Source organism: Podarcis pityusensis, assembly GCF_964106645.2.
Source record: "Podarcis pityusensis genome assembly, chromosome: 13".
Lineage (NCBI taxonomy): Eukaryota > Metazoa > Chordata > Lepidosauria > Squamata > Lacertidae > Podarcis > Podarcis pityusensis.
Window position 1 is genome coordinate 30,152,305 of NC_138038.1, and position 13,958 is coordinate 30,166,262.

Sequence of the window (13,958 nt, forward strand, 5' to 3'; positions counted from 1 at the left end):
TCAGCTTACTTTCCCCATCACTTTGAATAAGGCTCCTTTAACATCCTTGTTCCTCAGGCTGTAAATGACAGGGTTCAGCATTGGGGAGAAAAAAGCATAGAAAACAGAAACTTTCTTCTCCTGGTCTGCAGCTCGTTCAGACCGGGGCTGCAAGTAAGTGAAGCTGATGGTGGTGTAGAACAACGTGACAACAGTGAGATGGGTAGCACAAGTGGAAAAAGCTCGTTGCCGTCCCTCTGCTGAGTTTATGCTGAACACCACCCTGGCAATGTGGATGTAAGAGATTACTATAAAAGTGAAAGGCAACATGAGCACAATGACACTCAGGGCAAAGATGAGGACTCTTACTGTATAGGTGTCCATGCAAACCAGCTGCAACACAGCAGGCTCCTCACAAAAGAAATGGTTGATTTGGTTGGGCCCACAGAAGGGGAAACTTAGGGTGATAACTGTCAGTGCTGCAGCATTGAATAAGCCACCTAGCCAACAGGCTCCTGCCATCTGGATGCATACTTGCATCCTCATGATGGTTGGGTACCGCAGTGGTTGACATATGGCCACGTAGCGATCATATGCCATGAGAGCCAGGATGAAGCACTCAGTCATCCCACAGAACAGCATCAGGATGAGCTGAGCCATACATCTGTTGAAAGAGATATTATTGGTTCTGGAAGCCATATGGAATAGCATCTGGGGGAAAGTGACCTGTGTGCCGAATATATCTAAGAAAGAAAGGTTAGCAATGAAAAAGTACATTCCTGTATGGAGGCGGGAGTCAACCCAGATCAAGAAGATGATGAGACTGTTGCCACATAAAGTGATGAGATATATGACTAGGCACAGTGTCAATAGGATACGTTGCAATGTTGGGTGACTGGTGAAGCCAAGAAGAATGAATTCCTTCACAGAAGTTGCATTCTGAATCCACATATCACCCAAAAGACTCCACCTGTAATGATAAGTGTATGTATAACTGGTGTACTGCTTGAAATGCCATATCACAAACAATCACTTGAACATGTTGATGCCACCTAGCTTCAATATGACATGGTATTGTTCACTGCCCATACAAGTTTGCCCTTTTTCTGCTCTGTTTGGAGTCAGCTTGTGTGTTCTACCCATCTCTGTTATTTCTCCTTGTCAAAACTGCTTTTTAAAAACATAACACACATTTTGTATTCTGTATTTCACACATTGTATTACACTTCTGGTAATATCTATTGTCTTTAACATATATTGTTTAATGTAGTAATTTAGAACATACAGTTTATTAATATGCAAACACCCATATGTGCTTAATATCAAACAACTGAACTTAACCTTTTCTAACTACATAATCAACAGATTTGCCTTTAAAATTCTATTCATCTTAACAGTAAGAGTCATAGCTTTAAAATGAGTAAGTATTCTTTTTACTGACATTGATTCATGAGTTTTCACATCTCTCTCTCCCCCCTCCCCATGTTGTGGATAATTTCTTCATTTCTGTTGGCAATATTACTTTCTTAATGTCCAGATGTTTAAAGGAAAATTGGCATAACTTGCTTTTAAGAAATCTATCCTAGACCTTAGTAATCACAGCATCCTTTTCTAAGTATCTTATATTCTGTCCTGCATAAGATAGGCACTGAAAATGTGGTTCTTGCTAACCCCTTTCCATTACTCACAAAGTGATAACCAACCTACTCCTTCACACATTACATAGGTATAGTAGGGAAACTGATGTTTATTACTCACAAAGTGATAACCAACCTACTCCTTCACACATTACATAGGTATAGTAGGGAAACTGATGTTTATGCATTATAATGAGCCTCATATAACTGAAATTCTTAAGTCTAGTTTTAATCTGCTTTCATTTGTTTTTAATTTGTTTTATGGTTCTCTATTGTAGGCTATCTTGAAAATCTAGATTAATAAAATTATGTTTTTTGAAAAGTCCAATTCATGCATAAAGAGGCTAAAATCATGGAGTAAGCTGTCATATTGAGCTTAGCTCACCTTGGGTCAGACAAGTTAATCAAGACGCTATCTGAGCTGGTTGCTGCAACACAAACCTCATAGCTCTTACAGACCACTATTAAGTTCCAAAACCAATAATATAGGAACTTTCACCACTGTAATTAAGCCAAGTTTTACTGTCTGTGCAATTCTTTCTGAATGCTGTATGGAAAAGCACATGAATATCTCCTTTGGAGAGTTTATGAGTAAATCATTTTTAACTTACGAAAGGTGCAGTCTTTTTATTGTGGGGAAGAGGGGAACCTTGGAAGGAATTTAGAATGATCTATTTTACAGATTTTATAGCCTATATATCTGTGCTTTACTTTGCTGCATGTTTTGTGATTTTTCATCTAGCTGGGATTCTGTCACCAAAGAGTACTTGCCCCAGGAATGCTCTTTTATGCCTATCTTTTTCCTTGCCAACAATAGTTCTAACATCATAAACCTATTAGTAATAATTTACCTGCTTTTTACATGAAACACATTCCAGCTGCAATCTGTTTCAGATGAGATAGATTGTTTAAAATGTAGAGCAGAATTGGAAGAAACAACTGTATATTCCCCAGGAATCTCTGGCTTTTAAAAAGTTTGGTGAGTGTGTGTGTGAAAACTGGAGCAGAAAATAGGAAGTTGGTGGATGACTGGACCATCTAGCATCTTCACAGGCATCAAAATACTATTCACAAGGGTACATTTGATTGAAATATAAATCCATATCTGACTTAGCACAAACTCCTCATTTCCCTGAAGCATTTGAAACAACACAACTCCCTTCAGTTCCAACCCTGTTAACTTTTCCACTCCCTAAGGACAATGAGCACAGAGATTCAATTAAGTTGAGTTTATTTCAAGGGTTTGTTTTCAGGGTATGCAAAGTAGAATCTGCCCTCAAGAGCCAGAAAGTGGGAAAGAGAGCAGCACTAGGCTGGGTGAAGAAGCCCCATGCTGTGCAGGATTTTGTGATCTGGCTATCTTGACAATGATTTCTAGGTCAAGAGTTAACTCTTCTATGCAACCAGTTTATTAAATAGTATTGTGATTTTCACAAAGCTTCTTGGAGATGCTATCTATTGGAGGTGACTTCTGCTATCTGTTGAACATCCATTCTGATTTGTTTGCACAAATCACATCTCCTACACTCCCCAGGGCATTTTCCTTTCCTTTCCTTAACAACAACCACCAAAATCCTATAAGACATGCTATGGCCTATAGATTCAACAGGAGAGTGGTTCATAGATCGAGGAGGGAAGTCTAGACTCCTTTGCTTTCCAAATACTTAGTGTAACTATTGATTCTGTTGCTGTGACTCAGGAACTGTAGCAGACAGCACTGACAGTTTACATAGGAAATCTAATCCACTGAGGGGATGTAATATTTATGTTTTATTTTGTTTTAAATATAGTGAAATACACCATGATAACCTTGTATACAGGGTGTTCATCAGTCAGAGATTTCCCTCTAAACTAAATGCCAGCTTTAGAAAAGGAGTGCAGCAGGGAGAAAAGGGTTCAATTCCACCTCGCCATCTATTTCAGTCCTGATAATTTCCAGTTCCTTCCCATAGCTGACGGTATTTGCACATCTAAAAACCTTGCATGCTAAATGCAAACATACATTTAATCCCATGTCTAGTTTGTCCTTTTTTAAAAAAAAAAAATATTTATTAGGGTTTAAAATAGAAATAGATATAATAAACAATATAGCATATGTCTTAACATAATTTCACATCTTCTTTGGACTTCCTCACATCTCCCGCTCCCACTTTCATCGTTATAACTTTTTGCCAGCAATTTATCATCTTGTTTACATTCTTATGTCCCATCTGTTTATTTATAATCTTGTAATTCTCAAAAAAGTTTATATTTTCTCAATCTCACTTATTATCTTAAATCATCTAATTTAGTGGTGCTCAATTGTTTATGATCTAGCATCCTGCTTAACATTCACTCAAATTACAGTATTTTTGTAAGTAAATCTTGAATTTCTTCCAGTCCTCCTCCATCCTCTCCTCTCCCAGGTCACGGATTCTGCCGGTCATCTCAGCCAGTTCCATATAGTCTATCAGTTGCATCTGCCATTCTTCCAGTGTGGGTAGATCTTGAGCTTTCCAGTGCTTTGCAAGAAGTATCCTTGCTGCTGTTGTTGCGTACATAAAAAATGTCCGATCCTTCTTTACCACCCCTTGGCCGACAATACCCAAAAGGAAGGCCTCTGGTTTCTTTATGAAGGTATACTTAAATACCTTTTTCAGTTCATTATAGATCATTTCCCAGAACGCCTTCACTTTAGGGCAGGTCCACCAGAGGTGGAAGAATGTTCCTTCATTCTCTTTACATTTCCAACACTTATTATCAGACAGGTGGTATATTTTTGCAAGTTTGACTGGGGTCATATACCATCTATATATCATTTTCATTACATTTTCTTTCAAAGCATTGCATGCAGTAAAGTTCAACCCAGTACTCCACAACCTTTCCCAGTCCTCAAACATGATATTATACCCAATGTCCTGCGCCCACCTTATCATAGCCGATTTAACCATTTCATCTTGTGTATTCCATTTTAACAGCAAGTTATACATCCTTGAAAGTACCTTAGTCTTTGGTTCTAACAGTTCTGTTTCTAGTTTCGATTTTTCCACCTGGAACCCTAGTTTCTTATCATTTTTAAAAACTTCTTTAATCTGAGCGTAATGTAACCAGTCTCGCACTTTATCCTTCATTTTCTCCAAACTCTGCAATTTCCAGTTGTCTCCATCTTTTTCTAGTATTTCCCAATATTTTGGCCATTTGGCGTCCATATTGGGTCTTTTTCGGGCCTTAGCTTCCAAAGGTGAAAGCCACCTTGGAGTTTTATTTTCCAACAAGTCTTTATATTTTGTCCAGACATTAAACAGTGATTTTCTGACAATATGGTTCTTAAAGGCCTTATTGATTTTAACCTTGTCGTACCATAAATATGCATGCCATCCAAAAGTATTGTTAAACCCTTCCAAATCCAACACATCAGTGTCTTCAAGAAGTAGCCAGTCTTTTAGCCAGCAAAAAGCTGCGGCCTCATAGTACAACTTTAAATCTGGCAGGGCAAAGCCCCCTCTTTCTTTCGCATCAGTTAATATCTTAAACTTAATTCTGGGCTTTTTGCCCTGCCAGACAAACTTAGAAATATCTCTCTGCCACTTCTGAAAACACTCCGTCTTATCCAGAACCCATGTCTAGTTTGTCCTTAGATGGCTCCTAACAAGGCACATTCATTGAAAGTAAGTCCAGCAGCAGCTACCAATCATCAGTGGTGCCTAGTCATGTTGACTCTGTGGATCCTCCAGTTTCAGAGACTGTGTAAAACACAGCTATTGGCTGTGTTTGAGCTTTCCACTCATCTTGTGGCCCAATGAGGGAAACAGGATGCTGGATTTCTTAGTCTGATCTAGCAGTGATCAGTAGACATCTATAGGATTGCACTGAAGCAGTGCTGGCCTGTGGTTAGGAGTCTCCAAGCAGGCACTGGTAGGATTAAAAAAAAAAGTGGTATATCTCTTTTTTATTACCGAAGAGGTAGCCAACATATTTCTCTTCAGTTATTTTGCATTTTTGGTGCCATTTGCCCCAAACAACAATTTCACTTGTCTGAGATAATGGGAATTATCTTCCACAATGTTTGAAAGCTGCCACATTGCCAACACCTTCCACAATTTGTTTTGAGTAAACTCTGTTCTGCCACACAACAGATTTATTTTAGCAATTCAATCTTATGTGTCTTTAGACATATAGAGCCTCATCCATAATGGTGCATAATCTGTTTTGAATACATACAACACACAAATACATGCGCGCGCGCACACACACACACACACACACACAATGAATAGGAGGACTGTACAAGAAATATGTGGAGTTTATATTCATAGCAAACATTTCATGTCAGGTTTTTGCACAGTAACATAGAATACACAATTGAATGTAACTGTCATTTCAAAACATTTCAGTCAATTTTGTCAACAAGGAATGGTGCATAAGACATAAGAAACAAGTCAGAAACCAGCTGGTACTTTTCAGAAGTTGTGATTACTTTAATCCACAACAGACTCAATGTGTGACTATGATATTCTAAAAGCAAGCATACATTTAAAAAATGAGTGTAGGTCTATAATCTGGGAATGTGTGTTAGATCTATCTATCACCTATCTATATCTATCCATCTATCAACGATCATATATCTATCATCTATCTATCTATCATCTATCTATCTATCATCTATCTATCTATCTATCTATCTATCTATCTATCTATCTATTCTCCTCATATTTATGTATGTCTAATCATGCTTCTCCAGGCACTCTTTACATCCTTGTTGCGTAAAGTGTATATGATAGGATTTAAGAGTGGTGTCAAGACACTGTATATCACTGGAATAAGCCTGGCATAATTTGAGGAGTGGCTGCTGTTTGAAGACAGGTAAGTGAAGATGGAGCTGCCATAGTACAAAAGGACTACAGTGAGGTGAGAGGAACAGGTGGAGAAAGCCTTTTGTCTCCCTTCAGAAGACCTTATTTTTAAGACAGTTGAAATGATGTAGGTATATGACAAAAGGATACAAAGTAATGGAGTCCAAGCTATGAAAAGGCCAATAGATAGCAAGAGGATTTGGTTAAGGGAAGTATCACCACATGATAGCTTCAGTAGTGGGGGAATATCACAGTAGAAAGCATCAAGGCAGTTCTTCCCACAAAACGGTAGTTGGAAAGCAAAGGTTGTATGCACAGCTGAGTTGAGGAAACCCCCAGTCCAGCAGGCCATGGCTAGTTGGAGACAAATTGTTTTGCCTATAATCAGTGTGTAGCGCAAAGGGTTGCATATGGCAACATAGCGGTCAAATGCCATCACTGCTAGAAGGAGGCACTCAGTGCCAACAAAGGAGAAGAAAAAATACACCTGGAGCACACAACCCCTGTAGGAAATGTTGCTTCTCTCAGAGAGAAGGTGAGCCAACATCTGGGGTATCGTGGTGGTAGTGTAGCAAATGTCAAGAAAGGAGAGATTCCCAAGGAAGAAATACATGGGAGTTCTGAGCCTCTGATCCACCAATGTCATTACTACAATGAAGGTATTCCACAGCACAGTGAAAAGATAGATGATTAATAATGCACTGAAGGGAAAAATACGTTCCTCCTGCAAAAGTTTAAAACCTAGGATGATGAACTCAGACAGGCCAGTTTCATTTTGTGCCTCCATACCTTGGCAAATAAACAATTGATTTTCTGTAGAGAAGAGGGAAATGAATTGTGATCATGTTAATAAATAGTGTGACACTGGCATTATATTCAATATAAAGTGCAGAAGATGACAGAAGTATGATTCTGATGGACCTTTCTTTGAGAAGAGATAATCCTTCTGTCTGAGGATAACTCTGTGACATTTCCTGCAAAAGCACTGCGGATTTATCTCTGCCAGAAGAAATCCTAGCATACCATAATCAGCTCTTATCCCTAAAGTACTAATATGGAAGGTGATCTATGTAGAGTGCCGTGAATCCAACAGATATTTTCAAATCCATATGGGTCCTTATCACCAAATACTAGCAAGAAGGCTATCAATATGACGTGTGTGGCGAACATTTTTATGGTTAGAGGAGTAAGACAGACTATTGAGAAATAACTGGCTGTTGCAAATATGGAACTCGTGCAATCCCTACGCTTTATCCTTTGAACATAATGAGCAGAAGTTTGAAAGGACTTTTTTTTAAAGCATAACTTTAAGTATAGAAACCTATCTTACCTTGGGAACCCTGATCCAATATAATTTTCAGTATGATCTCCAGTTGTAATAGCCATGAAACATTCTCCATTAGATCATTCATCTTAGAAAACTGCATACACAGACCATTGCTAGCACATCTATGATCTCTGGTTCCAAATCTCTAGCACTGACACTAATTTTTGAAATGGGTTGTGAAGTTTCTGCTCTGCGAGACAGTGAAAGGAAGCAAATTATGTTCCAGCAAAATAGCAGAGGTTTGTCTGGATTGTTCCTCATATCTCAGTGCAAGAACCACAAGAAACAATACAGGAGGTTGTTAGTACAGATTTGCTGCAGATGTCACGTGCCTTTCAACTTTCTTGGGCATCCAGTTAGAAGTCAAGCTGAAGAACCCTTCACCTTCACTGATAGGACCCTTGATAAGATCTTGAATTGTGTTGTCACCATAGCTCATACAACACAATGTTTTGAAGCAAATCTGAAGAAACATCTGAGGAATTTCAAGGAACGAAATAGAATTTGATGAAGGCAAATATCACAGTAGTGAGGGTGGTTGAAGCTCTTCACAGCTGAAGTTCTCTTCCAGTTCCCAAGTCACTTCTTGAAGACTAAACCGAAAATAATAACATCACTGTGGCTGCTGACTCATCTCTTCTCTATCAACATCACCTACTTGAAGATTCTGCCATTCTTGATGGTGCCATTTTCTTTCTAATGTTCTATAAAACAAGAAAATGACAGATATATTATAAATATGGATAAGCGACATATGGTCCAATGAAATATTTCATCAGGTTGTATAGAAAATTATGCTTTTGTTGCCTGTGTGGTTTTTCAACCTAGAAGGATTTCAACCTAGAGCAATTTATTAATTTCAGTGAAGCACTGTTGCTTATATAGGCACAAATACGAAGGAGGCCTTTGAGGATTTTCTGCCCAAGAGAAATCCACCCTGTTTTCCAAAGAAAAAGCAGCAAATATAGGACTTCCGGGGTGGCGCCATCGGCAATGGCAGACTCCCTCTGAACAGGAGGGACTAGCTCCGCGGGAAACGGATCTTTTCCGCTACGGCGAAGCGGGGACCCTTTTAAAAATCACAGGCGGATGAAGCCTGTGACCATGGGACTCGGTGGGCACCTTTAGCGCCCCCCCAACTCGCTAAGGAACCCACTAACGGGCTCTGAGTGAAGAGGGGGAAGTGGCGCAGTGCTGTGAGTCAACTGCTATTTCCGTGGAGCGAAGCCGCACAGCCGTTGCCGGAGAGCGCTGCCTTTTTCCTGGGACAATTCGGATTTTAAAATAAGCACCCGTGAGTACTTAGACTTTGAACAACTGGACATTAGAAAAGGACTTGCGAGCAGAAAGGAATTGGATTTTAAAAACCTATTTAAATTTGGTACGGAACGGGAAGGTTTAAACAGGAAGTCAGCCTTCCGTTCTTCTGTAGACAGAATAAAGCAAAGACAACGTAAACTAGAGCTTAGAAAATCGCCTTTAAAGGATTGGATTTCATCATTTAAAATTGTGGACCCCCCTTCGACAGCAGGAGAAGGAGGGGGATCTTTTCCGGACTGTTTAAAGTGAGTTTAAAGTAAAGTAACTTTCCTACGTCCTGATCCTGGAGCGGGGTGTCAGGACTGACGTTTGAAGTTCATTGACCAGAGACAAGCGTTTTTGACAGATAGCTAAAGGAAGAGAAACATAGCGATTCCACTGCTTCCCTTCGCATCTTTAAGCAACAAATATTGACAAAGTATCTCAAAAAGGGAAACTTTGTTGTAAGAACAAATAGAAGTTTTCCCCCTAGAGGGAGACTGTGTAACTGTAACCAACTCCAGGGAGCCAGCAGCTGTTACAGATAACAATCCTGGGAACAGGCATTTGACCTTGCAGGACAATGTATTCAGAAGCTTTGTTGTGTGCTTTCTATAAAACAAATGCCCTACTGGAACAATTACATGAAAAGGTGAATTGGATGGCGACTTCGACTAGAAATTTTGAACAGGCAGTGGGAAATTTTGAACAGACAGTGGGAAAATATGTGCAGCCCACTCAGGAATTAAATCAGGAGTGTGTCCTGACAGAACAGGCCCAACAGGAATATGAGTTTTCGAATTTGACAAATGAACTTGGAAAAAGCCAGATTTGGAAAGAAAAAGTTTGGTTTGGCTTGGAAATGGGGGGCTGGATTGACCCCCCCTATGCTGGGATGTTTGGATTTTTCAAATCTGGCAATGGGCCGTGAGATGTTTGGGATTGTGGGGGCTCTTAATTTTGGAGGGTCTTTGAAACATGCTTTTAAATAGCATATGGAATTCAGTGTTGAATATGGAAAAGGGGCTGACCGGTCGAGAAGGGTTAAAAATATTGCCAAGCTGGAGTTACCACGAGCAAGAGATAAGGGAAAATACAGTTACAAATATGAAGAAGAGCTGCGGAAGGGACATGGAAGAGACTTGAGGGCCTCGGATATAAGGCTGCCAGGTTAATGGGCTAGATCGGCGGGATAATAAGGACTGACCAATCCCGGAACCAGGAGGAAGGGACGTTGGATGAAGATTGGATTTGTTTGTATTTCTTTTTTCTACCATTAGAACTGTTTTATAAAATTGATGAATGTTAGGAAAATGTTGGAATGAAATTACTTGGCTTTAGTAAAGATGTTTAAAGAATTATGAAAGAATATTATGGTTATGAGAAGTTGGTAAGGATAAGATTTAAGTTTCAAGCTTTAAGGTTTATTTTATTATAGAAAGATAAGATTAAAACAGTTTAGGGTAATGTAATGACAGAATATTATGAAATATGGAAAGGATTTGCTGGGATAATTAATAACTAGGATACAAAGAAAGGGAGGAGGAGGAGGTCAAAGAAAGAAGGTAACGACAGTTGAGGATTTGAGAATAATGAATTTGTTTTTAAATGTTTTTTAATTGTGTGTGATGTATTTCTGTATTTTCTTCTTTCTTTTTTTGTCACTTTTTCTTATCTTTGAATTTGTATTCATATGGTTGGAAGGGTTTTTTTTTTCTTTTTCTACTTTGTTAATTATTTTTATTTTGTATTTTCTACTGCTTTTATTTTATTTGGTAACACTTTGAAAATTTCAATAAATATCTTATTAAAAAAAGAAAGAAAAATGCAGCAAATATTCTGATTGATTGTGAAAATTAATTGGCATGCCTTGAAATAGAACAGAATAATCTTTTAATAAATGTACCTGATGATTAAGATAAACTCAGCCTTCTTTGGCTGTGCCTGAGGATAGATGAAGAAGAGTTTGGATTTGATATCCCGCTTTATCACTACCCGAAGGAGTCTCAAAGCAGCTAACATTCTCCTTTCCCTTCCTCCCCCACAACAAATACTGTGAAGTGAGTGGGGCTGAAAGACTTCAAAGAAGTGTGACTAGCCCAAGGCCACCCAGCAGCTGCATGTGGAGGAGCGGAGACGCGAACCTGGTTCACCAGACTACAAGTCTACCGCTCTTAACCACTACACCACACTGGCTCTCCAAATAGGAAAATAAAACAACCATATAAAATCAAGGAATTGGAAATAAAACTGGGTTTTTTTTATCAAATTATCCAGAAACAGCTTCATACTAGAATAAGAACACAATCCTAATTTTGTCTAGTCAGAAGAATGTCTGGTTGAAATCAATAGGGCTTATTCCCAGGTAAGTGGGACTAGGTTTGCAGTCTTATTGAATTGACAACGTTTTTGTTATATTCCTGCTGCCACAGTGACCAAAACAGAGAGAAGAGAGGCCTTTGGTGGTGGTGGACCCCTGGCTATTTATGATCCTCTCACCTTTCTCTCATGGTATTGTGACAGTCATCCTTTATTCATCATCATTATCCCCCCACTTCCCACAGACACATTTAAATGGCTGGAGAATATTTATCAGCCAAAAACCTGGTTGAAGAGGAACATTTTTGACTGGCATCTAAAAATGTACAATGAAGGTGCCAGGTGAACATTCCTGGGACGAGCATTTCACAAACAGGGAGTCACTACAGAAAAGGCCTGTTCTTGTGTTGCCGCCCTCCAGGCTTCATGTGGAGGAGGCATGTGAAGAAGGGCCTCAGATGATAAATGCAGAGTCCAGGACGGTTTATATGGGGAGAGGCGGTTCTTGACGTATTGCGGTCCTGAGCCGTTAAAGGCTTTATAGTCAAAAGCAGCACATTAAATTGGACCCAGAAGCTATTTGGCAGCCATTGCAGTCGAGCCAGGTGTCAGGCTTGAGGGAATTGGCTTCCTCCCCCATGGTGGTAAATAAGATCAAACGAAAGGAACGTCTTACCAGTTAGATTTTTTAATAATCACAGTGAGAGAGAAAAAGAACACAACTCCCTAGAAATGGTGGCGCTCCCAATTAAGGCTCACTCCCCCACCCTCCATCCCTATTAATTTACGTTACTCCTATGTCTTGTAATCTGATTTTGTACCCTCTGCACTTTCTATTTTAACACTTTCTGGGCTCTCTGTGTCTTTGGGGAAGGGAGGGCTGAATGCTGTCCAGAGACTAAATCTGTTAACCATCTATCTTCCACTGCTTCTTCTGCTGGCAGTCCCCCACCCAGGATTTCCCAGCTTCTGCCTTCTGAACTATTCCCCTCTGCAAACCACTGTTCCAAATCTGTACTATCCACCTGCTCCTGCAAAGATTCAGGATCAGGGAGAGGGGGTGTCTCCCACCATTCTTCCGCAGTGCACCCCTCCTCAGCACGGTCCCTGACACCAGGATTGGTGTAATATGCCCCAACTGTCTTGTCCTGGTGAGCAACCTGGCCTCTGAATTCTGCACCAGCTGAAGCTTCTGAATTGTCTTCAAAGACAGCCATACATATAATGTGTTGCAGTAATCCAACCTAGAGGATACCAGAGTATGGACAACAGAAGTCAGGCTACCCCTGTTCAGATAGGGACATAGCTGGGCCACCAGCCGAAGCTGATGGAAGATGCTCCATGCCACTAAGGACACCTGAGCCTCAAGTGATAGCACAACATTTATGAGTACCCCCAAACTACATACCTGCTCCTTCAGAGGGCATGTACAACTTGCTTAGAATTGGTTAAGCTTAAAAAAAAAAAAGAATTGGCTAAGCTTTTCTTCTTTTTTAGTGTTCTATCTGAAATAATTGCTATAAGTAGTAGTATATTTATCATTTGAGTTCATTGAAATGATGAATAAATGCAAAACACTTGATCCTTGAAAGAGCAGCAAGTTAAAGCAATACTATAGACCAGGGATAGGAAATTTCATATCTGGTGACTCAAGCACACACAACCTAATGATGACAAACAGCTGGTAGTTTATTTCTTTATTGACAAAGCATAGCTCCTGAGGTGCACTAAACACACACACACACACACACATTCCTGGTGGGTAGGCAGCTGGCACCCCTCCCCAGGCTTGTGCTCTGAGCTGGACTGCTGGAGCAATGTGTGGCCACGCACAAAAGCAAACCTTAGTACACGTATCTAACAGTGCAAGTGCAAGCACCCTGTGACTTCTTCTACATAGAAGCTGTCGCTGTGCTTGCCTGTTCAAATCCTTCCTGTTCCTGGAAGACAGAAGGACTGCCCTGCCTGGAGCTCCTCTCCATTAGCATTGCTTCATCTGATGCTGGGAGAGGAGCGCTGGACCGGGCCACACTAGACGTGCCTGTCAGGGGCAACTGCTTCATGCCCCTTCAAAAATCTGCACCCAGGGTCTATCAGGACATTCCTCGGGGTGTAGGTCCATACAACACTTCGACCCACATCCGTAGATGTGAGCATGCGTTAGCAGAAGGTAAACGGCATTTCCATGCACTCCTCTGGTTTCGCCAGAAGCAGCTTAGTCATGCTGGCCACATGACCCGAAAAAACTCTGCAGACAAACGTCGGCTCTCTTGGCCAGTAAAGCGAGACGAGCGCCGCAACCCCAGAGCCACAACCCCAGAGTCGTCCATGACTGGACTCAATTGTCAGGGGTCCTTTAGCTTTTACCTTTACTTGTCCCTAGCTACTTATGTTCTCCTTTAATGTTTAAATATTTAGAGAAATAACTGAGCCCTCCAAGACCTTGTGCATTTTTCTCTGCACCAAAATAGGGACTTTTGTCTTGGAGGAAAGAGGGCTGACTGGAAGGGTCAGGGGAGAAATAGCAGAGGCGGGGCAAATCCTATTTTGTGTCAGGGACAGATT

At 40.3% G+C, this 13,958-nt stretch overlaps 2 protein-coding genes across 2 annotated transcripts; both read right to left on the reverse strand.

The window, feature by feature from the left end:
- LOC308460813 (olfactory receptor 2T35-like) lies at positions 1 to 639 on the reverse strand (the record flags this gene model as incomplete). Its single annotated transcript, XM_080977348.1, has 1 exon — positions 1 to 639. One exon carries the CDS (start codon positions 637 to 639, stop codon positions 1 to 3), a length of 639 nt encoding a protein of 212 aa, XP_080833474.1.
- Positions 640 to 6,308: 5,669 nt separating this feature from the next.
- LOC308460814 (olfactory receptor 5V1-like) lies at positions 6,309 to 7,235 on the reverse strand (the record flags this gene model as incomplete). The annotated part of the gene is made up of 1 exon (XM_080977349.1): positions 6,309 to 7,235. The coding sequence occupies one exon, from the start codon at positions 7,233 to 7,235 to the stop codon at positions 6,309 to 6,311; it is 927 nt and encodes a 308-aa protein (XP_080833475.1).
- Positions 7,236 to 13,958: the final 6,723 nt, after the last annotated feature.